This window comes from Ascaphus truei, chromosome 6 (assembly GCF_040206685.1).
Source record: "Ascaphus truei isolate aAscTru1 chromosome 6, aAscTru1.hap1, whole genome shotgun sequence".
In the NCBI taxonomy this organism is placed as follows: Eukaryota; Metazoa; Chordata; class Amphibia; order Anura; family Ascaphidae; genus Ascaphus; species Ascaphus truei.
This window is the reverse complement of record NC_134488.1, coordinates 102228891-102255611: the sequence shown is the minus strand read 5'-3', so window position 1 is coordinate 102255611 and position 26721 is coordinate 102228891. Positions and strand designations below refer to the sequence as shown.

Genomic DNA, 26721 nt, shown 5'->3' with positions numbered 1-26721 from the left:
TGGATTCCCAAATTTCAGCTTTTGACACTTAGCCGTTTTCTTGAGCTGTTTCTGCCGCCGCCATTGGAACCTATGGCGCGACTCGCTCTTCTCGGTTCGATCCTTATCGGGGGTCCAGGATTCGGGGACCAGGTGGTGGTCGAGTGGGGGGAGGTCTAGGAACTAGGGGCAAAAATAATTTTATTCCTAGGTGCTCTAGAACTGTTTATTCCCACGCCACTTGTCGTTGAACTTGACTGCTAAGTGATCAAAGCTCTCCTATTGAAAATGTATTCGCTTTGCGGTTTTGCGGTTTGGACGGCAGCCAACTCGTTCCTGGAAAGCTCTTTCGAGGATTCTCCATTGAAGTCAATGGGCCCATTGACTTACAATGGGAAACCGCCGCTCCTCCTCTCGGACGCCATCTGCTGGTCTTCTCAGGAAACAGGACCCAAACAGCAAGATTCGCCATTGAAATACATGGGGCCCAATGGCGGCCTATGGGACCCTGCAAAATGGTGCCTGAAAAGGCGGGAAAATTACACAAAGGGCTATAATCACTATACAACTATTAACCCTTGTGCTCCCAGATGGGTCCTAGTGTGTGTGTGATGCAGACACTGATTAAACCAGATATTATAATAAAGCATGGGAACAGGGGAATACACATTTTCATGTCATAACAAGGGTTACATCACATTTCTGGACCTCAGCCTAGTTAACCCCTTGTCTCCCTGGTGAGGTTAGAGGGTGGCCAATTGGGGTGTAACCCCTTTAATCCCGGGCCAAATCCTCCCCATCGTCACAATGATCACATGACATGCCTATGATCTACTGATTTTATGTACGCAGAATACTTACCCTTTTTAATTATAAATTTGTATTGATATACTTCACGATGAGCGTATTGCGCTGTTTCTTCTGTTTTTCGATTCTCTGTAGTGCAAGGGGTGCTGAGCCACCCCACGGTACAGCTGCAGACGCTCTCTGAAACGTACACTGTGTTGTATGTTTTTTTTTACTTAATTCACTATTCACAGGTGTGAGTTTAAGGGTATTAGCATTTGCACTCTATACATTGTCACTAGTTACACTTAATAACATTTTGAGTTTTAATTTAGTTGCGCACTTATTCCTTTAAATTTGTCACATTCCCAGGGGAGTGGCTTGTAACCGGCCTCCTATCAGGCATAGGCCCTTGTAGTGCCAGGCTAATCCTGAATACAATAACATAACCAGCCCTGAAGGATTTACTCCCAACATTGCCCTCTCTTTACTGGGACATACGGTGCTGGGGGGGCCAGAGAAATTAGTAGCCAGGGGTTACTTGGCTACACATCCTAACATCACATTCATTAACTAAAAGATGCAATGAAACTTGAGATTGAAGTGAACTGTACTTTTGTAGCACAAAGCTGCTTTGATTGAGTGGTATTACCCATTATATGAAACGTTATCCCTATTATTTGTCATTTATAGACCTTATAATGCAATTTTGTAAAGCGCAGCGTACATTCTTGGCGCTATATAAATACAATTATACATAACTAGTATAGTTGCACAAAAATTATCTACTTAAAGGTTCAGTTCCACTTAGCTACAAAACATTATTTGTACTTCAATTGATGATTATGAACTCTCTTTACTCTTTAAAAAATCACAGAATGATGAATGGTCGTAAACTCTATGAAATGGAATATACCTTTGAGTTACAGTAAGTGTTAAAACATTCAAGTTACACAGCTCTGTGTTTATACCAGGGGCACTGATTGAGCCACCTGTGCTGAAGCAGGGATATCGTTAAAACCTGACCTGTTGGTGGCCCTTGAGGACTGGAGTTGGCCACCCCTGATTTATACCATATTTGCATAGCCTGCCTCATAGTGCTTTACTCCAGTGATATGAAAGTTCTTTACCTGTCCCACGCTGTGTAACACAAGCAAACTGATGAAACCATCCAACTGGCAGGTGTTCTCCTTATGATCGGTAATGATTTTAGTTTATCTACATATCTCCCCTCCCAGTTTGCCTAGACAAAGGCAACAAGACAGCTCAAGGTTAAAGCACAGAGAGAGCAAGAGAGAGCGAGCAGATTGGCTTTCCAGCTGGGGGAACAGAGATTAAAATGACACAGTTTCAATCACTAATCCCATCTGCTTAACGTCAAAACATTCCACCAATTCCCAAAGACAATCTTCAGCATTATTATCTTGCGGTCCGGTACAGAGTGCCCTCTAAGGCAGACGTGGTATATGCTTATTAGAGGCAGGGTCTAGACTGGCAGTCTGTGTGCCAGGCTTTCACTACACAGAAAGACTAGAGAACTGCAAGATGAAGCCAGTGATAGCTACAGTAGGTGAATATGGATCAAGCGACATTCAGATCAAATACTGACAGTGAGAGCAAATTCGGACCAATATTTGAAACATGATGTGCTGCTCTGAGGAAGTCTGTAAATATGATGCTATAAATTGCTGTGTGATTGTATTTTAATATATAAAACCGAAAGGTTGGTACTAGCTGCAGTGAATCTGATTGGTCCTCAGCCTCTGGCCAATCAGATTGGTGGCTCTATGATGTCACCCAACTCTCTCTCTCTCTCCCCCTCTCCCTCCCCCCCACCGGCTCACGGACGGAGGGAAAGCGCGGCGCGGCCCTCCTGCCCCAGCCGCCAATGCTCACTTCCCTCCCCGGCGGGGGGACAGGAAGTGGGCAGGCAGCCTCTGGAAGGACCCCCTTCCTCCTGCAGCTGCCCCCGGTAAGATGGCGGTGCACAGCGGACAGGCGGGGGGTGGTATTCAGTCAGGAGAGAGGGGGGGGGGGGGAGTTAGTTAGGAGAGAGGGGGGAGGGAGTAAGGAGAGAGGGGGGGGAGTCAGGAGAGAGGGTGGGGGAGAGAGTCAGGAGAAAGGGGGGGGAGAGAGTGAGTCAGGAGAGGGAGGGGAGAGAGGGAGTCAGGAGAGAGGGGGGGGGAGAGGGAGTCAGGAGAGAGGGGGGGGAGGGAGTCAGGAGAGAGGGGGGGGAGGGAGTCAGGAGAGAGGGGGGGGAGGGAGTCAGGAGAGAAGGGGGGGAAGCCTGAACAGCTGTGAAGAGGGGGGGGAAGGGAGTTGAGAGGGAGGATGGGGGGGAAGAACATTACATCACGGGCAACGCCGGGTATATCAGCTAGTATATATATATATGACACACACATATATAGGGGTCTATATATTCATACCTGGACTTAAACCACTACCAAAGTAAGATATTCTGCTACTACTGTGGCCAATTAGGCACTGCATGGTGTAGGTTACCTTATGACTCCTGATCTAGCACCGTACATAGTTTGCACACCTGCCCAATAGTCTTTTAGTTTGAATGTATACAGATATATCAGACGGTGTTGCACTCCCATGCCTGTTGCTGTGGGACATAAGAAGCCATTGTCTTGAATCAGTCGTGCGTGGAAAGGGGGCGGAGCTAACATACTATTTCCCCCTCAGGAATGCGCTAGTACAGGCCCGTCAAACTCAAAACAGCTTGGGGGGAGGGGGGGGGGTGGGCAATTCTTAAGTCCAACTGCAAGACTCAGGCCGCACCAGGAAAAAAATAACATAAATATATAACCTACACACTTACACTTTTTTTCTTGCGCTTTCCTTATTAAATATATGTAAGCTTTGCAGGTATCTCTTCCCCATCCCCTCTCATCCTCATACTCTCTCTCTCCCTCCACCCCGCTCCCTCATCTCTCTTCCCCATCCCCCCCTCTCTCTCTCTCCCCCATCCCCCTCTCTCTCTCCCCCCATTGCCCCCTCTCCCCCAACCCACTCTCTCTCTCCCCAATCCCCCCTCTCTCTCCCCCATCCCCTCTCTCCATCCTTCCTCTTTCTTACCAATTTGGTGTGTGATGTGGGGCAATCAGGTATTTGATTGGGGCTGTGTAGCGATTGGGTGGGGATGTGGGGCAATCTGGAGGGTGTTTGTTTGGGGCTGTGATGCAATCTGGGGGAGTAATGTGGGGTGATAGGGGCGATTTGGGTGATGGGGACTCTGTTGAGGCTCCCATGCAGTGTGACACATGGTCTGCAGTCTCGTCTACACTCTGCAGGGTTCCCGCACAGCGTCTGTAAGGCCGGGGTCCCGCTGATTCCGACGGCGCAAGCGGCCGCGTGCGTGTCACTCACCGAACATGAATTCCTCCTGAGTCGGCCCTAGTTCCCCCTCCCTGCAAGGCTCGCTGCGCACTGCAACGCGTCAGCCAGCAGGGGATACACGAGGATCGTGATCCCAAGCGGCGACGCGTCACGTCCTGCGGCAGGGAGCCAATGATGGGGCAAGGGGGAGGAGGGAAGCTGTCTAGAGCTCCGGTGCCCGTTTCAGGCTGCGAGTGCTGGGGAGGTTGCGGCCAGCAGCAGATGGATGGGATATGTGGGGGGGGGGGGGGGGTTGCTCCACTAACTCTTCCCCTGCCACAGACCTGTAAAACGTTGCTCCAGTCCATTAACCCTTCCCCAGCCAGACACCTGCAGCGGGGTGCTCCATTAACCCTTCCCCGCGCCCCCCCCCCCCGCGAAAACCGGCTCACTCAGTGCTGGGCTGCTGTCCCCCCCACACACCCCAGTGCTCAGTACACATGGGGGGACGGATGGACCGACGGGGGATGGGGGGGACAGCACGGAGAACCCCCTGCTCAAACCACGCCCCACCAGCTCCCACTCCCTACAGACCGCATATAGCGGTCAAGTGGCTCTCCACGCGCTGCCTGCCTGCAGTGCGGGCGCGTGGTCTGAGGCTGCGGGGCCTTAGCCTAAGGTCTGCAACTTGCTGAGCGGGCCGCGGGCTTGACAGCCCAGTGCTAGTGGGTGCAATTATATCTGCTACATCTGTAGTCTTCATTTAAAAACCAAGAGATTTCTAGATATCCATTTTTATTAATATTACTATTGTTATCATGTATTAAGCTCCCTTCTGCAGCACAATTTGGATGAGAAGCAAAAACAAAGCATAAGGATGGGCAGGTTTGCAGTTTCGAAATCTAAACTTTGCGAACTTCGCAGTTCGGTCAGAAGGTAAAGTTGAGCATCGGAAGGAGCTTTCGAAATTCAATCAAAATTGGAGCCAAAACCTGGTTCATTTTCCTTTTAGTTTCTTCCTCTTTTTAATGTTTTTTTTAATAAACTGGGCAAACTTTAGAGCATGAACAAACAAAAAAAAACGTTGCACAACCTTTTACGAAAAATGTTAAACTTCAAAGAGTTTGCCCAAATATTGAAAAAAAATATTGTTTTGCTTATTTTTATTGTTTTCCCTAATTTCTTTACAATTCCCAAACCACAGATAGCAGAGATACCTCACTCAACCTGAGAATCGTGATGTGGGCGCTACCGAGGAGGCGTTATTGGGGGCAAATGAGGTGTGAAGAGAGAGACACACCAACAAAGAACTCCTATATATGGTGTACACCAGTGTGTAAAAATGTACAATGAAATGATGAATGAACAGTAAAATATAACCTTTATTAAGTCAATATACACATATGTTCTATAAAATAAAGTATTAACACTCACTGTGGGGTAGTCAATTGTTTTCAATAAAGGCTACTTTGTAATGGCGAACTCACTCTCCCAGTCCCTATCTGCTGGACTGGGAGGCTAGGCCTCTTACCAGTCTCTGACCCAAAGACTGGGGCTCTTTCCCTCAGGTCTGGGTTGGTGTCTGTGAGGGGCACCCTATGGCAGGTTCCAGTGGCCGCTATGTCATGGAATAGAGGGGCTGATTCCATGGGATCCCTCTGTCAGCAAACACCTTCCATGTGCTAGAGAGATCCCTTGCAGTTCAAGCAGGAGGCTTTTCTACCTGTCTGATGATCCAGGTGGAGACTGGTTAATTGTCTAAAGCTTCAACTAACCATCTCCCTGCTGAACTTATCAAACCCATACACGTTTTCTGTTGAAGCTCTTTTAGACTGGGGTTTAGGGCCTGTCACATACCTCCCCTGTTTGTGGGTAGCTTGTGCTAGCCACGGCTGAAGCCCATCCCTCCACTCTCACTTGAGATGTACCTGCAGCTCCAATGAGAATGGGTGGAGGGAGAGAACCTCCACGCTGGGATTGGAGATCTTTCTTCAGATAACTAGTCTCTCTTCCAGAAGGTGCTTGAAATCAGTGCGCTTTAGTCGCTCAGAGGACTTTTCCCCAAGCACAGTATTTCCATGATGTGCTTAGCTTCATCACCTCTGCGAAGAACTCTTCTCTTAAGCTCCTCTTTCCATTTAGCAACTCTTCATTTAACTGCTTGGCCGTGGGTTTTTTCATGCGTCGGGCCATCTTTTCTTCACAGACTATGGTGACCACCTGTATTGGATTCAGTAGCAATAATCGCGGGTGGTTCAACCTGGGCGGGGTTTTTATCCACTCTAATTGGCCATATTTTTGGAGGGTTAGCACGCTTCTCTTCTCTTTCATTCTGCTCTGATCTGAGAGAGTTCCAAGTGCAGACAAAGGGATTTGCTTTTTTCCTGGTGACGAGCACCCTCTGCTTCTATCAGTGCTATCTGTACTTCCAACTTTCCTCGTTGGAGTTGTTGCTTCTCCTGAACTTCTTTACTGGCTGGGTCAACCAGATTTGAAACCTCATCTGTCAGGTTTCTATTCTTTCCTTCCACAGTCTCTATAACTTCAGGGCCTTCTCGTAATCCTCCTTCCATGTATGCACTTCTAAGTTGAAACTCCAGGTCTCCTGGCGTAACGCATCCAGGTCTCCTGGCGTGAGACATCCAGTTCTAGGTTGAGGCCTGAAACTCCTTCTGAGAGACTTCAAGATCCGTACTAAGACTGCAAACCTCTTTTTGAGACTTCCAGCTCCACAGCTAAACTATGAAATGCCTTTTTAGAATGTTCTAGTTCTGTGTGGAGACCGCTGATCTCCTGGTGTGAGGCATTCAACTCTATGCGGAGAGTATAAACCTTGTTCTGCGATATGTCCAACTCTGTCCGGAAACTGTTAACCTCCTGGCGAGAGACATCCAGCTCTATATTAAAAGTATGAACTCTCTTTCTATAAGATCTCCCACTCTGTATCTAGACTGTGAAATACTTTCTGGAAGATTTCCAGCTCGGCACGGAGACTGCAAATCTCTATCTGAGAGACTTCGAGGGCCACACTGAGGCTGTCCAACTGCCTAAACTAAATGCAAATACAAAATGTGATAAGCCATGGTGAGTAAATAGAAAGACTAACCACCCTAAGGTACAGGTGAGCTCTTGCCATTAAACTACAGGCTTGTACTAGCGGGGGAGACCCAGACACACAGCCGACCAGGATAATGACGTCAAAAGAAATAAAAACTTGATTGATTTGCACTATGAGTATCCTTTTCTCTCTTCTTCATTCTATGATGTCTGAGAAAGAAGCCTGAACATTCCAGCTGGTCCCCTGGGATCCTATGAAGGAATTATTTTCCAGGATCCTCTATCACAGTCACATTTATTTCCATTTATCGCATAGTGTCTACATTTATTTATTATTTATTTATTTATAAAATATTTTACCAGGAAGTAATACATTGAGAGTTACCTCTCGTTTTCAAGTATGTCCTGGGCATAGAGTTAGGACAAATAATAGATGGTTACAAATACAGTTACATAAATGAACAGGGTATACATTATATACAAGACATTGCATGCACAGTTAAAGATAATATATATTATGGGCGTATGAAACAGTTACAGACCAGATTAAAGTGTGAGACAGCCTTAGATTTGAAAGAATTTAAACTGGTGGTGGATGTGAGAGTCTCTGGTAGGTTGTTCCAGTTTTATTGTTTGCTACATTTTGTCATACATCTTTTGTCTCTGACACATCTATAGTCTTATTAATCATTTATAGCACCACACATTAGAGGGTATTAAGTGTTCCCCTGTTAGTTTTTGTTCACATTATCTTTATAATCTTAAAAGGGTTTATATCAGGTTTGAGCCACTCACCGTCACTGTTCTTTTATCACACACTTTATTCCCATGGGTTAGCCCCCCACCATTAGCGCCTAGGTATCTGTTTCTTCATACTTTAAAAAGGAGCTTTATGTCTCCATGCATGTTTCCAGGTTAAATGTCCTAAAAAATAGGCTGACCAATCTACTATTACCATGGTTTATGATGGTTTATAATATAAAGGAAATGGAGCGTATTTATGGAGAGTGTTAAAAATGTTTATCTCAACTATTATCAGACATACATTTCACATTTACGGTTGGCTTACTCCTTTGGATAGTGTACATGGGAACTGCCTAAACAATATCCAACATGCAGTCGTTTACTCCAGGGGTGCACAAACTTTTCAGTGTGCGTCCCCCCATCTGCTCTTCCCCCCCTTGCTCGCGACCCTCCTGACCTGTTCTCTGCCATCTTTTGACATCACAACGTCATGTGACCCTGCGGCGTCATTTGACGGCATGTTGCCATGGTTACATGTTGCCAGAAGCTGCCGAAGAACAGTGAGTTACAGAGGTCTCGCGTGCGCGCCCCCAGCATTTAATTTAAATAATAAATAATAATAATAATATGTTCTTGTATAGCGCTGCTAGTTTTACGTAGCTCTTTACAGGCACATTTTGCAGACACAGTCCCTGCCCTGTAGAGCTTACAATCTATGTTTTTGGTGCCTGAGGCACAGGGAGATAAAGTGACTTGCCCAAGGTCACAAGGAGCCGACACCAGGAATTGAACCAGGTTCGCCTACTTCAAACTCAGTGCCAGTCAGTGTCTTTAGTCACTGAGCCACTCCCTCTCCTACAAATGCTTTGGGGAAGAGTGTGGGGCCTCTGTAACTGCCGCACCCCCCAAAAAAAATCTCACGCCACCCACTGTTTGTGCAACCCTGGTTTACCCTATGCTATAAACAGCTATTGTTGTACAAAGCAGCACTGTACCCTCTCCCAGTCCATCAACAGACAGATCCACAAACCTGCCTTTCCCCATGATCTCCACTGCAGCCAAGGATTCTGGGTAATGACATGCAAATGAGCACTCACAGTGAGTCACTCTTTGCTTCTTTTCCCTTTTAAACATGGACCCCCATAAGCTTATGCCTGCCGTATTACACAGATTTTCTGCACAGCCCGGGTTAAAGTGCATGGCCATTAAACCTACTCACAGGCAGCTGTTTCGACCATATGATCATAAATAAATAAAGAAAGCAAAGTAGCAAAATGAATGTCTTAAAATATATATATATATATATATATATCAGTAAAATTTGTGAGTTTTTTTAGGACAATATTCTGACTTTAGCCCTAACTGGTGATGTCACATACGACAACTTTGCATCTTTGCAAAAACCCACTGACGAAACTGGCTGATTTGATTACCACTGAATTGTCTGTGCCTTAATGACCAGGTAATCCGAGGCAAGGAGAATATTCAATAGAAAGACGAGTCCTGGAAATACTGCAGCTGTAAAAAGGTAAATGGTTTCACATTATACTGCGTGTCATTCTTGAATGCAGCATGCTCTGAGTATGTAGTGCTCTTAGGATTAGGATAGTAATATACTTGTAGAGTTGGCGCATGATAAAGAACGATAAGTTCATCATTTACGCGGTGTGAAGACATTTCAACACAATATCTATACTAGGACTGCAGGTGGCATTCTGCCAGTGGTGCCTGGTCCACTTTCCTGAAACTCACACCCACCCTTAGCCTCTTGGAGAACAGATGCTTATCCTGTGTTTTTTCGTTTTCTTTTAGATAGCTATAAATAGAGCTATGAGAAGATGGAGCAGAACTTGTTCTCCCTGATGCACAACACGAGCAGAGGTGACAGGGCAAAATTCTTGCGACTTATCGTCGAGGTGTTTATTGAAAGGTGCTTGACGTCAGGCGCGCGGAAGGTATTTCACCCTCAAGTGGGCGCAGAAAGGCAGAAGATTTTATCCCATCCAGCTCTGGAAGGCAGCTAAGAACCATCTCCCATTTTAGAAGCTGGTGGAAAATTGCTGAGGGTGTTAAGGTCAGGAGATTTGGGAGCTTACTTCCATTGACTTCAATTGCAGTTTCCGCGTGAGAGTGCCCCGATCGGCACTATTGCAGTTAAATTAATAAGCCTCCTTGATCTACAAGCTGTGTCTCAACAAGAAAATTAACTTTTTCTGCTTAGCCCAGACAACTTTAAACAGGTTAATACACTTCATACAACAATATTACATATTCATTCCAAAAGCTAAGAAACAAATATTTGTCAGGCATAAAAAAATCAATTTATATTTAGGACTACTGAGCTAAGGAGGCCTGTGATTGTGAGCATACACCTATTCGATACATAGATTGATAGATAATAGATAGATAGATAGATAGATAGATAGATAGATAGATAGATAGATAGATAGATAGATACACAGATACATACATAATAGATATATGATAGGTAGATTGTATTGTATGTCTTTATTTATGTAGCGCCAAAAGTGTACTCAGCGCTTCACAAAGAATACAGTACAGGGAATTATAATAATACAATAAGTGCAGCAAAATCAGACAATAGGAAAGGAAATCCCTGCCCGAAGAGCTTACAATCTAAGAGGTTTGATGGGGAACGTACAGAGACAGTAGGTGAGGGAATAAGTGCTGTAGATGGCAGTGCTTGGTCACAATTTCTGGTAGGAGTGACTGAGTGTGGGACAGTAGCCATGAGTGCAGACTATTGGGATGCTTGATTTGTGGGGCAAGTTTTAAGGTTAGTCAAATAACTTCAGGGTTAACACACTTTACAGGGGAAGAGATGTCAGGGAGGCATGGGTGAAATCAGGTGTGTATGTCTTGCTTCATGCTTAGGGGAGATCCACAGCAGCAGGAAGGAGAAGATAGAGGGTGTGAATAGAGGATTTGTGGGGGCGCTTTTTATTGAGGAGTAAAGAAGTTATTGGTAGAGAGGTGTATAAATAATGGTGCAGCGGGGAGTGGGGAAGTTGGCGAGAACAGAGACGTTCACCAAGGAGTGAGGAAACAGTAAACAGAAAAAGCAATAGGGAGGGCATAGTGAGATGCAGGAGGAGAGATTCCAAGTTATTGGAGGAATCACAGCTTTTTGAATGTTAAGTTCTCACAGTTGCAAAGGTGTTGTGCAGAGTCCCGATCTTCCTCCAATCTTCACCTCCAATTTAAACTCTGCCACACACTTTAACTGGGACACTTAAGATGGGACACACAGCCAAATGGCTTCACAGCCAAGAAAGTCTGTCTTAAATATTCTATTCACATGCAATTGAATAACAATTAAGGGAGGGGTTTGCCTATTTAGCTCAATGAAACATACCCCAATAGTCAATTAAATCTTAATTAGATGATAGATAAATAATAGATGGATACACCGATATATACATACATAGATAGATGATTGATAGATAGACAGAGACAGATAGATCAGTGGTTTCCAATTTTTTTTTTAAGGAGCCCTGTAATTATATTGTGAAATTCTCTAATAGCGTGTCTGAGATCTGCGCTTTCAACTACAATCTTCAAAAGTTCTTCATAATCGTTTCTCAAAGTGTCCTCGTGCATTTTGAGCATGCTGAAGAGATTTATCAGTTCTAGTTGGAATTCTCTGCTGTTTTCCTTAAGGTTATTGATGTTGATTGTTTTTGTCTTCTTTTTAATGTAATTGCAGGATATATATATATAGAGCTTCTAGAAGGTCAGATCCCAGGAGGAGTTGAAGAGGCAGGATCTCACTGTGAATGCAAAAGAAACAAACGCTTTTCGCGCCTCCAGGCACTTGGTCAAAGCGTCTGGGGTGCAAAACGTGTTACAGTTTGTTGCTTCATGCTGCCATACAGATCTTGCAGGTGCCAATAAAACATTTTTAACCAGCAGTGCTTTCTAGCCCTTTTTCATATACGGAGCTGAGCACCTTCACGTTCCTGCTTTTCAGCTGGATTTTCTTGTCTTCGCCATCCTCGTTGGAAGCACGCTCATGGAGGTTGGACACTGGACACGACGGGTCTTCTGAGTAAAAAAACACTTTCAATATATCGCTGGGGATACTGAACTGAGAAACATTATTTCCGTTTATTGTTTTCTAGTTAGGGACAGTGGCCTGTTTAGATCGCGTTCCCAGGATTGGCTCCACACTACTCTAAAGGTTCACATAGAGGCAGCCTATGCACAGAGAAGGCTTCCAAGGCCGCAGCCCTGAGGCATAGTTGGACCAGCCCAATCAGAGGGTCAATAGCCGACTCTCACCAAGGCCACGTGATGGCATTTAGTACCCGAGATGGGGGTACTGATCACAGACAGAGAGATAGAAGTACAAGGCCCGACAGAGGCCCAAAGGAGATGGGGCACTATCTACGCTATAGAGCAGAGGGATCCTTTAGGTAACAGGCGTTAGTCCTCAGCATCTTCCTAGCGTGCCAAGGTAGGGGGCAGCTAGGGAAGAAGATACAGGCAGCACATACAGATAACAGTGATGATACTATACAATAAGTGATGTGTACCATGTAAATGAGACTTTATCGTTGGTGATTAATAAAAGATGCTGTTACTATAAATAAAGTTCCTGGCGTCCATCATTGCATTATCAATGCCCAGCCTGCACGAATCCAGCACCCTGACAAGGTAATCAACTCTGAGCAAGTTAAGAGACATTTGATGTAAACTCCCTAGGAGCCGGGAAGTGAAAGTTACACGGCAATAATGTGTTTCTAGTTAGTTAGGAGATCGTCAATTTCATTCCTGACTCCATTGGGTCCCCCCAATGTCCATTTTCTATTTGGATTCTTCTTGAAGAATTAATTCATGATGTAGATCTTTTCACATTCTGCACATTATACCAATCTGTCCCCACATTCATTCCTGTTACCGTAACCATACTTACCAACTGATTTTTGTGTCTTTCTGATGGGCACCAATCTATTCATTAAAATCTCCCATAACGATATCGAGGTGACAATTTCCATTGGTGTTAAGTTATTTGATTTCATGGTAGAAGTATTCTACTTCAGTGACTGCATAACTCTATGTTTGACCATACAATTGGATTATTTGAAGCCTGTATCTCTTTGTTAACCGAATGATGATTCTGGCGGCTCTTTCTGATGAGCTTTCATACTCCACTATGTTGTTTCTCCATCTCTTGTTAATGATGAAGCCAACTCCACTGATTCTTTCATTATTTATACCTCTGTAATAGAATAAGTATCCACTTTTGAGCCCAATGAGGCCTTCCTTTTTTCTTCTAAAAACACTAAGGCCAACAATATCCCATTAAATATTTTCAAGTTCGTCTTCGAGTTCTCTGAAGAGAGTCCGGCAGTTGTAGGTAGCCTGGTCTATGTTTGAATGACAGTATTTGTTTAAAATCCAGGGAATCTTAGCACTCTGCCCTCATTCCGTCTTCCTGTATGCCGTCAAGCCCAGGGACAATCCAGCCTCCGGAGAATAAGGGCCATTGCTTTTTGGTGTGTTTCGTATTTGGGGTTTGAGACCTTACTTGCCATGATGGCCTCATTTTCATGTTGGCAAGTACCTTTCCCACTTTAGCCTGATATATTGTTCAAGCTTTCACAGTATGGGGAAGTGCCACTGTACATCTTCCTTAACACCCGTTGCCACCTTCCCGCCAGTGAGATAAGGATTTGAGGGGAAAAAATAAATAAATAATTGAATAATAATTTATATATATATATATATATATATATATATATATATATATATATATATATATATATATATATATATATACTAGCTGAGAGACCCGGCGTTGCCCGGGATGTAATGTTCCCGTTCCTCTCTCTCTCCTCCCCCCTCTCTCTGTTTGTCCCCCATTCACATCAATCCAGTCCCCCCCCCCTCCTTTACAGCTTCATGTAGCGTGTGTGCGTCAGTCACTGTGTGTTTGCGCGTGCGTCAGTGAGTCTGAGGCAGAAACACAAACACACACAGACTGACTGACGCACACACAGTCAGTGTGTGCCTCAGTCAGTGTGTGCGTGTGTGCGTCAGTCAGGGTTTGTGTGCGCGTCAGTCAGTGTGTGCGTGCGGCAGTCAGTCAGTGTGTGTGTGCGCGTGCGGCAGTCAGTGTGTGTGTGTGGGTGTGTGTGTGCGCGTGCGGCAGTCAGTGTGTGTGTGTGGGGGTGTGTGTGTGTCAGTCGGTGTGTGTGTGTCAGTCGGTGTGTGTGTGTCAGTCGGTGTGTGTGTGTCAGTCGGTGTGTGTGTGTCAGTCGGTGTGTGTGTCAGTCAGTGTGTGTGTCAGTCAGTGTGTGTGTCAGTCAGTGTGTGTGTCAGTCAGTGTGTGTGTCAGTCAGTGTGTGTGTGTGTGTGCGCACGTCAGTTAGTGTGTGTGTGTGTGAGCCAGTGTGTGTGTGTCAGTCAGTGTGTGTGTGTCAGTCAGTGTGTGTGTGTCAGTCAGTGTGTGTGTCAGTCAGTGTGTGTGTGTCAGTCAGTGTGTGTGCGCGCGTCAGTTAGTGTGCGTGTGTGTGCGTCAGTCAGCGTGTGTGTGTGTCAGTCAGTGTGTGGGAGGTGATGTGAGTGGAGCGCCGGGGAGGGGAGCACCAGGGGGGGAGGGGAGCACCAGGGAGGGGAGTCAGGGGAGGGGAGGTGAGTCAGCGGCGGGGAGGGGAGGTGGGTCAGCGCCAGGGAGGTGAATGAGCGGCGGGGAGGGAGGTGAGTGTGATGGGGGTGTAGGAGGTGTGTGTGTATACACGGCGTTGGGCGGAGGCAGGGAGGGGGGGCGTGAAAGGCAGGGGGAGTGAGCGCCGGGGAGGGGAGTCAGCGCCGGAGAGGGAGGTGAGTGTGATGGGGGGGAGGAGAGGTGTGTGTATACCCGGCGTTGGCCGGAGGCAGGGGGGGGCATCAAAGGCAGGGGGGGGGGCGTCAAAGGCAGGGGGGGGGCGTCAAAGGCAGGGGGGGGGCGTAAAAGGCAGGGGGGGGCGTCAAAGGCAGGGGGGGGGCGTCAGAGGGAGGGGGGGGCATCAAAGGGAGAGGGGAGGGTGGCGTCAAAGGCAGGGGGGGGCATCAAAGGCAGGGGGGGGCACCTCAAAGGCATGGATTCCTCCCCCTGCATTTCCTCACCTAGCAACATTAAGTCCCTGCCGCCCTCCTCCTGCTCCTTGGGGATGTTGAGCCGTAGAGAGCGTGCTCTGGGAGGTGGGGGGGTAGGTGGGGGGGGTAGGTAGGGGGGGGGTGAAGTGGGGGGGTGGGGAAGTGGGGGAGCAACACACGCGACACCTACCTGTACTTCCGGCCGCCGCCATCTTCTCACTGGGCGCCGCGAGGGAGGAAGGGGGTCCTTCCAGGCGCCGACATCTGTTCCAGTTGGAGCGGCGGCGGGGAGGGAGAGAGGTGAGTTGTAGCGGCGACGGGGAGAGAGACCTGGCGTTGCCCGTGAGTAAAATTTCCCGCTCCCTTCTCTCTCCCTCCGTGTTCCCCAGAGGGGAGGGACGAACAGTGGACAGGAGGGGGGGATGAACAGTGGACAGGAGGGGGTGGGGACGGACAGTGGACAGGAGGGGGGGGGGGGGACAGTGGACAGGATGGGGGGACAGTGGACAGGAGGGGGGGACAGTGGACAGGAGGGGGACGACGGACAGTGGACAGGAGGGACGGACAGTGGACAGGAGGGGGGGGGGCACTGGACAGGAGGGGGGGGGTGGACAGGAGGGGGGGGAGGTGGACAGGAGGGGGGGAGGTGGACAGGAGGGGGGGGGGCGGTGGACAGGAGGGGGGCGGTGGACAGGAGGGGGGGGGCGGTGGACAGGAGGGGGGGGGCAGTGGACAGGAGGGGGGGCAGTGGACAGGAGGGGGGGGCAGTGGACAGGAGGGGGGGCAGTGGACAGGAGGGGGGGCAGTGGACAGGAGGGGGGGCAGTGGACAGGAGGGGGGGGCAGTGGACAGGAGGGGGGGCAGTGGACAGGAGGGGGGGCAGTGGACCGGAGGGAGGGGGCAGTGGACAGGAGGGAGGGGGCAGTGGACAGGAGGGGGGGCAGTGGACAGGAGGGGGGGGCAGTGGACAGGAGGGGGGGGCAGTGGACAGGAGGGGGGGCAGTGGACAGGAGGGGGGGCAGTGGACAGGAGGGGGGGCAGTGGACAGGAGGGGGGGCAGTGGACAGGAGGGGGGGGGGCAGTGGACAGGAGGGGGGGGGGGGCAGTGGACAGGAGGGGGGGGGCAGTGGACAGGAGGGGGGGGCAGTGGACAGGAGGGGGGGGCAGTGGACAGGAGGGGGGGCAGTGGACAGGAGGGGGGGGCAGTGGACAGGAGGGGGGAGGGGGGGGCAGTGGACAGGAGGGGGGGCAGTGGACAGGAGGGGGGGGGCAGTGGACAGGAGTGGGGGGCAGTGGACAGGAGGGGGGGGCAGTGGACAGGAGGGGGGGCAGTGGACAGTGAGACACACACACACACACACACACACACGTCTCAGTTGATGCGCCCTTTCTCAGTTCCATTTGGCGCCGGAGGTGGGGGAGCGACACCTACCTGTACTTCCGGGCGCCGCCATCTTCTGACTCGGCGCCGCGAGGGAGGAAGGGGGTCCGCCATCTTACGCGCCGTGTGGCAGCTGCGGGAAGCGAGGTGATTTGGAGCGGGGAGGGGGGAGAGGTGATTTGGAGCGGGGAGGGGGGAGAGGTGATTTGGAGCGGGGAGGGGGGAGAGGTGATTTGGAGCGGGGAGGGGGGAGAGGTGATTTGGAGTGGGGAGGGGGGAGAGGTGATGCTGCTGGGGAGGGGGAGAGGTGAGTTTGAGCGCCGCTGGGGAGGGGGAGAGGTGATGCCGCTGGGGAGGGGGAGAGGTGATTTGGAGCGGGAAGGGGGAGAGGTGATTTGGAGTGGGGAGGGGGGAGAGGTGATGCCGCTGGGGAGGGGGAGAGGTGAGTTTGAGCGCCGCTGGGGAGGGGGAGAGGTGATGCCGCTGGGAGGGGGAGAGGTGATTTGCAGCGGGGAGGGGGAGAGGTGATGCTGCTGGGAAGGGGGAGAGGTGATTTGCAGTGGGGAGGGGGATAGGTGATGCCGCTGGGGAGGGGGAGAGGTGATTTGCAGCGGGGAGGGGGATAGGTGATGCCGCTGGGGAGGGGGAGAGGTGATTTGGAGCGCCGCTGGGGAGGGGGAGAGATGATGCCGCTGGGGAGGGGGAGAGGTGATTTAGAGCGGGGAGGGGGGAGAGGTGATTTGGAGCGGGGAGAGGTGTGTGTGTGTGTGTGTGTGTGTGTGTGTGTGTGTGTCGGTCGAGCCGAGGGGGAAGAGAGTGGCAGTTGGGTGACGTCACACACAGCAATCTGATTGGCCAGAGGCTGAGGACCAATCAGATTCACCGCAGATAGCACTAACCTCACTAACCATTCGATTTTATATATTAAGATATATATATATTTAAAAAAAAATATATACATATATATAAATCATGAAGTGTCCTGATATAAAGATACACCTGTTCCACCTGTCCCGGACAAAGCCAAGGGGCGAAACGATCGACGGGGCCGTTGTGTGTGCTCCCTGATGCCCTATTGTGACCTACTGCTGAGCTTACTTGTGCAAATCTGGAACAGTTGTATCTTTATATCAGGACACTTCATGATGCCTTTTTAAGCATCTCATCTGCATACATTTAGACTTTGCTTTGACTCATTGCAGCACTACAGCACTGCAGTATATTAACATCAAGTACTTTACACATTTTTTTCCACTTAGGACTCCCCTCCGTTACGTCTAAATCCTTTCTACATCTGTGATGGTTATTGCTGTCTTTCATCTCAAACAGGGACTTTAGGGAGAGAGGTGTTCTTTATAACTTTGGTTATATTCTGGTTGTGTGTGCTGTGCTATATATTACAGTCATTGATGCAGATGATTTATACCTGTAGTCTACTTTTGCATCTACTTTTGTATCTTAGACCAGACGGCCTCATTGGGGAGAGGGTTTATTTCAAACCCTCTTTTTCAATTAGTTTATTCATATGAGGCAATACTGATCATATGTAATTCGCTCATGCATGTTATTATCTTATAAGGGTCTCTCCCTATTTATAGTTGTATAGGGTGGCGTCAGGGACTGTTTTCACTTATATGTTCATTCATGTGACGTTCTTAATAAAATGTGTATGTTTATAGTTGAGTATACCGGAGTGCTATTATTGGAACACTTTTGTTCTACGTGTTGTACCATCAAGACATTGATAGACGTTTCACTGATCTGGTCACATACACTATTTGACACCTGCAGCTTTTCTGTCTCTTTCATTAGTCCATTAGTCAGCAATGCATCAAGCTAACACTGACCTCTGGTGGCCACTTCTAAAACTTTTTAGTTCATCAACTAGTCAGCTATGTTAGAAACACACGCCCAGATCCACAAAAGGGTGCTAAACTTTAGCACGCCTTTACTCCCATTTTGGGAGTAAAGATGTGCTAAAATTTAGCACGTGTAACACCCCTACCCCAGCTCAGCAAGAGGGATAGAGTGTACAGTCAAAAGAGAGTAGTTAGAACAGTCTCTGTAACTCTAAACAGGTTTGTGACCTGCTTAAAGGGATGTCAGTGCTCAGCAGCTCACCTGATTATGTCAACAGGACAGGCTTTAGGATCCTCTCAGGGCAGTTGGATTTGTGCAGGCCTGTATAAAGCAGTGGTGCAGAATAAAAGGGCGCAAGGAACGTTTAACTTGAATTTATTGAACGTAAGGCATTCTCTTCATAGACATACATGAAGAACACAACTTTTGTGAATGTGGCATCTTTAGCATATCCGAAAGTTTTCTCCCAGCTCTTCGCAGTACGAGTCACGTAGTGGCTCCTCCCATTTAACAGCCTTTTGCCCTGCGTGACGCAGACCCATATCCTTTAGTCTAGGAATTGTCAGCAGCCCACCCAAGTCTCTTCCTAGTCCTGCAGATACCGACTACTCCCTCCTTAGTAGAGTCTGTCAGCTTTCTTTCTTGGGAGGCCCTAAACTGGGTTACTGTCCCTATGCTAAAAACAAACATAAGGATGTCCTTTACAGGTCAGGATAACCTGGAGACCTCCCTGCAGACCTAGCAGGTATGGAATTGGTACAAGCATATGAAAGGTCCTGGGTTCGATTCCTGCATGTGTATTATATAAAATGTATTCATGGTCAACTCCCACATGGTGTAGGGGTGTGTGTATGTGTCTGTTAGCAATAAAACATTGAATGTTAAAAAAAATACCACATGGTGTAGGGTGTGTGTGTCATGTTACCCTCCTCTGCGCTCGAAATTCTAAGTAAGTGATGCGCACGTGGGCACAGCCTGAAGCAGGGAGGAGAGAGCTGCAGATGCCGGTAAGTCCTCGTGAGGCAACATTTTCTACCCAGTTATAACGCGGTCTCTATCTGTGGACCCCGAGGACAGCGTTATAATGGGGTCCAGTGTGTATATATACACGGGGTGTGTGTGTGTGTGTGGATATATATATATCCACACACACACACATATAGTGCCCGACAAATCCACTTGCCCGCTCGTCTGGGGGAGTGGATTTTGTGAGCTGGCGATGCAGCGGCAGGACAGGGGGTGGAAGAAGAACCTGGCGGTGGGAGAAGACGATCAGCATGTCGGGAGCAGCAGTAATAGGCGCTTGATGGCAAGAGGCGAGCGGCGGAGGCAGCAGAAGAGTATTCAGATCCATGTGAGCAGCAGGAGAAAAGGCGGCTGCCGTCCGACCTTCAGTCACTGAAGACCTCCGGGTCAGACTGCACTGGCGCGCTCCTAACCGACTTTCCTCCTGCTGCTCACATGGATCTGAATAGTCTCCTGCTGCTGCATCCGCCGCCCGCCTCTAGCTATCAAACACCTCCTGTTACTGGTCACGACATGGTGATCGTCTTCTCCCGCCGCCAGCTTCTTCCGCTCTAATCCTGGTAAATTGATGTAGGTGGGCAATCGATACCGGGGTGGGCGTGCTTGGCGATTATATATGTATAGATATCTACATGCTGATCATCTTCTCCCGCCGACAGCTTCTTCTATATATATACACACACACATTAAGAAGAGCAATACTGTTCCCAGGTAGTGCAAGACATGGACAAGATAGGAAACTTTCAGATAGCTCCACGTATGAGTTTAGTAGAGGATGAGGCTGGTAAGGATCTATCCAAAATTCTGCTGCTAGAATAATTTCACTTTCTCTGCTCATCTCCTCCTTAAATCCCTCTAGTGTCCATCAAATTTCGGATCACCTACAAAGTTCTCATTCTTACCTTTGAGGCTCTCCACTCATCTGCTCCTCCTTACATATCGGCTTTGGTTTCCCGTTATGCCCCTGCTCATCTCCTGCGCTCTACCAAAACTGTCTCCTCTCCACTCCTTTCACCGCTACAGCTCTCTCTCGCCGTAAACCTTTTTCCCTCGCACATCCCCTAACCGGTGGAACACCCTCACCCTCAGTACCTTCTCTCCCCACCTTTAAGACAAACCTTAAATCTCACCTCTTAAATTAAGCATTGCAATATCATGGCTACTGTCCCACACCCACAGTCAGTGACGGATTTCCCATTAGGTCCGGGTCTAGGGCAGCAAAAATGTCCGCCACCATATACTTTTGCCATGCTCTCAGGCCTGATGGGAAGTCACTTAGCTGTTGCGGCCTTCTCATTAGCTGACCGGTCTCCTTTGGCTTCTGAACCGCAGCGTCAAAGGACACCGCGGACGTCACCAACGTCATACGGCATCTCGGTGCCCTGGCAATGCGATGTCGCAGCGTCAAATGACGCCATGATGTTGTGTTACCATGGCAACACGAAGCCATGACATGGGGCATCAGATTTTCAAATCCACCACTGCCCACAGTCGCTCCTATCAACCATTGCTCCCAAGCACTGCCATCTACTACGCTTATCCCCTCACCTGCTGTCTCTGCAAGTCTCCCAACATTCCAACTAGATTGTAAGCTCTACGGGGCAGGGATTTCCTTTCCTATTGTCTGACTTTGTTGTTATTATAATTCCCTGTACTGTATTGTCTCTTTTGCAAAGCGCTGAGTACACTGTGGCACTATACACATAAAGGTACACATACATACATGAGTGATGTAAACAGATAGTTCACTAGGCGCTCATGTGGGTGTCTTGGACGTATAATATAAATGTAATACAGAACTGGAAATAATAAAATATACAGACGGTGATATATTGCAGCTCGACCTTCACTAGACCTTCCTTAGTGATCCTCTATTCGTGTTGTTTTGGAGAAATCAGGGAGCGCAGGACACCGGTATATAAATAAAAAACACAAAACAAAGAGAGATAGTGCAACTCTGTGTGGAAAATAGTGCCTCTCAACAAATGAGTGAGAGAGAGAAAACACACATATAAGCAGACTTGAGACTTGCAGAGTTCTGGAAACCACACCAAATCATGTGGTGAGGCACTGTGCCTATCAATGATACAGCATCAGAAGGTGATAAACACCTAGACACATAACCCTGTAGAACTAATGCTCTGTACACAATATGCAATAAACACTTAGACCTCAATATTGAGAAAAGCACTTGTTGTATTAGCATCAATACAAGAGAATGGCAGGCAGTGGGAACTCACAAGAAAGCCACATACACAGGCATAAGAATGTACCACACGCAATGCTGTCCGGTCGTGAAGTGAGGAGAACCAGAGGGTGGCTTGGTTCCACGGAGGGTCCGCTGCTCCGGCGTCTCCTCCGTTGTGGGCGCCACTGGACTTCCGGGTTACCCTCCTCACAAAAATGCAGAGCCTCACGTGATGGCTCCACAGATCTCGGACGCGACCGCCTTCAATAACCAGGAACCAAGACTCAACACAGCGTTTCGCTGGTAGCTTCGTCAGAAGTCAATGGTAACCTGTCATTGGCTGGCTGTCTCATATGACGTGGCTTATCCAATCGGGGCTCTGTGGGAGCCGTGCGGGTCCAATCGTTATGGGGTGTTGGTATCTCCTATGCATTTAGATGTCCCGCGTCACGTGATCGGGACATCTCAATGCATAGGAGATACCGGCACCCCATAACGGGGCCTGTATCTCGGGAAGTAGGGGGTCCCCGGACCTGAAATCAACGCGGTTCTGCTCCAGGGACCCCCTGCTCATCTACATTAAGAACACAATTTAAATTAAAAAATATTTAGTAAGCACCAATATCCCACCCACCCCATGCCCCCCCATAAAACCCTGATTTATTATTTTACAAACAGGATTAATATCCCAGGCCGGCGGTGGTCCCAACACATGCAGTACAGTAATGGGCAAAATAACTATTATCCAGATATGGATAATAGATTATTTGCCCATTATTAAACACAACATTAGCCAGCATAAAGTTAATAAATACAGTTCTACTTACCACAGCCAATATGAAGAGCGTCCTCGTCAGCATACTGCAGGTCCCTGTCCTCCATTGCCAGAAAGCATACATAGCAAAATGCATTCTAATGGCCCCTAACCCCTTAATCACCTTAGCATTTAATAACTGCTATAGTAATTAAGGGGTTAACCCACCCTGCCCCGCTACCTACCCAGGAGACCTAATCACCCACCCCAGGCCCACTATACCTACCCTGTACCCATTGAGTAGTATAGTGGTACATCATACCCATATCATAATATGGGTCTGATAAGCCACTATAGCACTCAATGGGCATCCTAATCAAAATAAATTAATGCACAAAAGACACAATAAGAAGTGATATAAAACGAAAAACATACAGTGAGCGCTGAACCTAATTGTGCTAACCTAAATTGTTGTGACGCGCCTTGTGCATATTAAGTGCACATTGAATGGGTAAACACACTGAGTATTTCATACAAAATAATACCCTTATTATAGGAGATCAAATAAATTGGACAGGCTGCCCAGGGGATCCCACACATAAATGACCTCACCACACTTGTTAAATTGAAATGTTAATAAAAAAAGAGTGCAATCCCTGGCGCACTAATAGAATTGTTATGGCAATGTCCAGAAACAATGATACAATACTTGTTAGGTGAGCAAGATTAAGATTTCACTGTTGAATGTCCAGAAATAATGTCCCAACTTGGAAGATTCCCTGAAAAGTTAAATTTGGATACTTGAAACTTCTTAAGAGACACCTCTATGCTGCTTGTCTTCCAGGTGTTCTGCAGTTTAACAAAGAAGTAAATTCTTGGGAGACCAATACAAACTTCTTCATAAATACCCAGAAAGGCACCACTTTTGCCTGCGATAATTGAGATAATGCAAGAGTTAAAGGTGTCAGTTACATACAAGCAGACCAGCTAATGAGGGTGGGATGTTACACAGAGTAAAAAAAACAGCTATTCATAAAAATAAAGAAGTTATCAAGTAGAAGTGGTGACAGACTGAATACTTTAAATGACAAACAAGGACCGGGGTGAGTACTGACCGTGAATTAAGTTTAAAGGCTACATAAAATAAGGTTGAGTCCCCTGTGCCGCTGACCGCGGTGACGTCACCAACTCTCCAAGCATGAGCGTCGGATGTCCGCGCTATTGCGCAAGTGCGCACGGGGGTGGGGGGAGGGCGTTGCAGGCAAGCTGAGCGCGGTTCAGACAGGTTTTTTTCTTTATGCAAGCGCCAAGCGTGGGTGAGCGTCCGTGCCCGCGCATGAACGCGCGCACGCTCTCCGCGTGAGCGGGGACATCCAAATTGAAATAGCGAGCATTTACCTCGTAAAGCACCGCGCGGTCAACGCGGTCAGCGGCACAGGGGACTCAGCCTAAACCCACTTGTTTCTAGAGTTTTCCTTATTATAAAATATGTAAACGTCGTTGGTACTTCTCTCCCTTTCCCTCCCTCTACCTCCCCGCTCTTACCCCCCCCCCTCTCTCTCCCTTTCTACATCCAGAAACGTCTCTAGAGAAAAGGAAGCAGAATCCCGGTAAGTGGCCCCGAAAGATGGGGAACGGAGACTGTCTCTCATCCCCCCTTTCTATCATTCTTCCTCCCTCTCTCTCTCGCGCTCTCTATCACTCTACCACTGTCTTATTCAACCATCCACCACTCTCTCTCACTCTTCTCCCACCCTCACCTCTTCCTCTCTCTATCCCCTACCTCTTGCTCTTCCTCTTCCCCCACAATACCCCCTCCCCCACGATAGCCCCATAATACCCCTATCCCCCACAATAGCCCTATAATAGCCCTCTTACCCACAATAGCCCCACAATACCCCCCACTCTCAGAATAGCCCAACAATTCCACCCCTCACAATAGCTCCACAATACCCTCCTCCCCCACAATAGCCCTACTTCCCCACAATATCCCTCCAATACTCCCCTTCCTTGCAATAGCCCCCCTCCGCCGCAATAGCCCCGCTCACCCACAATAGCCCCACAATACCCTCCTCCCCCACAATAGTCCTACAATACCCTCTCCCCAACATTATTCCCACAATAGCCCCTCCCCCACAATACCCACACCATACCTTGGTGGGAGCCTCTGGTGCCACGTGGCCGCGGAAGTTGAGCCTAACTTACGTCCAGACTCTACTTAGTGTTTGGTCTGAAGAAAGGACAGCTGGTCCTGAATTGTCGCTGTGCTCACTGGCTCTGATGTATTGAATACAAATAGAAGTTGTTTGGACTCTATCCTAGTCTTTTGTGTGCTTCTTCTAACCTACCTTAAATACTAGGCTCTACTTCCGGCGCACACCTGCAGGGCGAGGAGGCCCAGATCAGCGGGGGAAAGAAAGCCTGGGAGACGGACGCAACTTCCAGTGCTGGCCGGGCCCCCACAGTCGCAAGGCATGGCGCATGTGGCCCAGCTCCCCTCCCCCTTGTCGGATGAGCGAGCGTGGGCCGCATGGAGACACCTTGTAGGCCACGTTCTGATGTTGGGTCAAAATAGATTAAACTGATGTACAGTACTGGGAACTTCTAGAGCAATGATTTCCAAAAGGAAGTTTGTGGGGTGTGTCCAAGGTGTTCACCCCCAAAAATCTGCAATGGCAGATCCCAGGCAGTATACTGGGACACTTAGTCTACATGTTAACTAAGCTGTCAATTACAGCAGAGCATCCAACAGTTGTTCCCCACAATGCTTTGCATCCACAGCAGCAATGCATTATGGGGCGTGTCTTTGTAAGCAGTAATTGACAGCTATACCACCCATCAGGGCCGCCGACAGGGGGGGACAGCTGGGACATGTGTCCCGGGCCTGGTGGCTGGGGGGATCCGGCAGCCGACGCTGCAAGTCGGGCCTGACCCCTGGCCAGGGCTGGCTGCCGAACCTCTCGCGGCTCTCCCTCAGCTGCAGGCCTCTATCCCTCTGTCCCATGCCAGCAACTCGGCATGGGACAGAGGGATAGAGACCCACAGCTGAGGGAGAGCCAGGACCTGGCAGCAAGAGGACCGGAAGCCCCCCAGCCACTGGACCCGGCCTGACCATCCACAAGGTAAGTCTGTTTTTTTTAAAATATATATTGGGTGGGTGGGGGGCTTTTTTTATATGTATTGGGGGGGGTCTTTTTTAATATGCATGGGGGGTGGGGGTGTATTTTTTATATGCACTGGGGGGTGGTGATCTATTTTTTAATATGCATTGGGGTGTGGGGGGTGTATTTTTTAATATGTATTGGGGGATGGGGGTCTTTTTTAATATGCATTTGGGGGTTGGGGGTATTGTTTATATGCATTGGGGGGTGGGGTGTATTTTTAAATATGTATTGGGGGGTTGTATTTTTTAATATGTATTGGGGGGGGAAAATTTATTTTTTAATATGTATTGGGGGTGCGGGGTGTATTTTTTAATATGTATTGGGGGTGGGTGTATTTTTATTATGTATTGGGGGGTGGGGTTATATGTATTTAGGGGGGTGGTTTTTTTTTGGTATGTATTTTGGAGGGGGGATTGAGTGAGAGTGGAGTAATTGACAGAAGGTGGGTGGGAGTGAGAGGAGGGGGGAGAGGGAGTGAGCAAAAGAGGGAGAAAGAGTGAGACGCAGGGGAGAGAAATAAATGGGAAGAGGATGGGAAATAGAGGGGGCTTGTGAGGTGTGAAATGGGGGGGGCTCACAATACTGCTGGGGGGGGGGGGTGGGGGCCCAGACATAACTCTAGTCTTGGGCCCCAGGGAAATCTGTCTGCGGCTCTGACACCCATGCTGTCTGCATACACTGAGGTGCAGTTTGGGGCCTTATTACTCATGTGTTCCCCCTCACCCCCCCCCCCCCCACAGGCTCAGGACACCAAACTTAGACATACACAATCATAGCAAGCTCAAAACCCAGCCCCACAGTATTATATATTTCATTGTGTCAACTGCAGTGCTACTTGGTAAGTGAAGTGTTATATAGCCAACAAATCAGAACTCGTAAAATATGTAGCACTCATTTGAATTATGAATATACAGTAACACAGACATACTTCCATACTTTATAGGAAGAGGATATAAACTACATACATTGAGATCTTCTACGAATAGAGTGGGCCTTATTCATGGAGATAGACTTCTACAATCTACATCTAAAAAATGAAAAATACAAAAAAAGAATACATATGGTATCGAAATGCAATATACTGTCAAGAAAAATGTAAACTATAATCATAAAATATTGGAGAATTTTACAAAAAGATACAACATATGGGTCACTATCTAAAGATAAGAGTATAGGAGACCATCTTATTAAAGCGGATATTATAGAACCACCTAAATCACAATTTTTTCTTACTCCTAAATACAGGCATACCCCGCATTAACATACGCAATGGGACCGGAGCATGTATGTAAAGCGAAAATGTACTTAAAGTGAAGCACTACCTTCTTTTCACTTATTAATGCATGTACTGTAC

At 48.1% G+C, this 26721-nt stretch overlaps 1 protein-coding gene across 3 annotated transcripts in view; it reads left to right on the top strand.

The window, feature by feature from the left end:
* KCNJ14 (potassium inwardly rectifying channel subfamily J member 14) overlaps nucleotides 1-24012 on the top strand; it is a 66558-nt gene extending 42546 nt beyond the window's left edge. Inside the window, exons 3-5 of one of the 3 annotated variants that reach the window (XR_012802266.1) lie at nucleotides 9356-9421; nucleotides 9706-9967; nucleotides 11621-13590. Coding sequence is in view for 2 of the 3 variants with exons in the window: in XM_075605394.1 (XP_075461509.1) it covers nucleotides 9356-9385 (30 nt within the window). In the remaining variant the exon portion in view is untranslated. Of the gene's footprint in view, nucleotides 1-9355; nucleotides 9422-9705; nucleotides 13591-23780 lie in introns of those variants that run through there. The other 2 variants (XM_075605394.1, XM_075605395.1) reach the window with 2 other exon arrangements.
* The last annotated feature ends 2709 nt before the right edge of the window (nucleotides 24013-26721 follow it).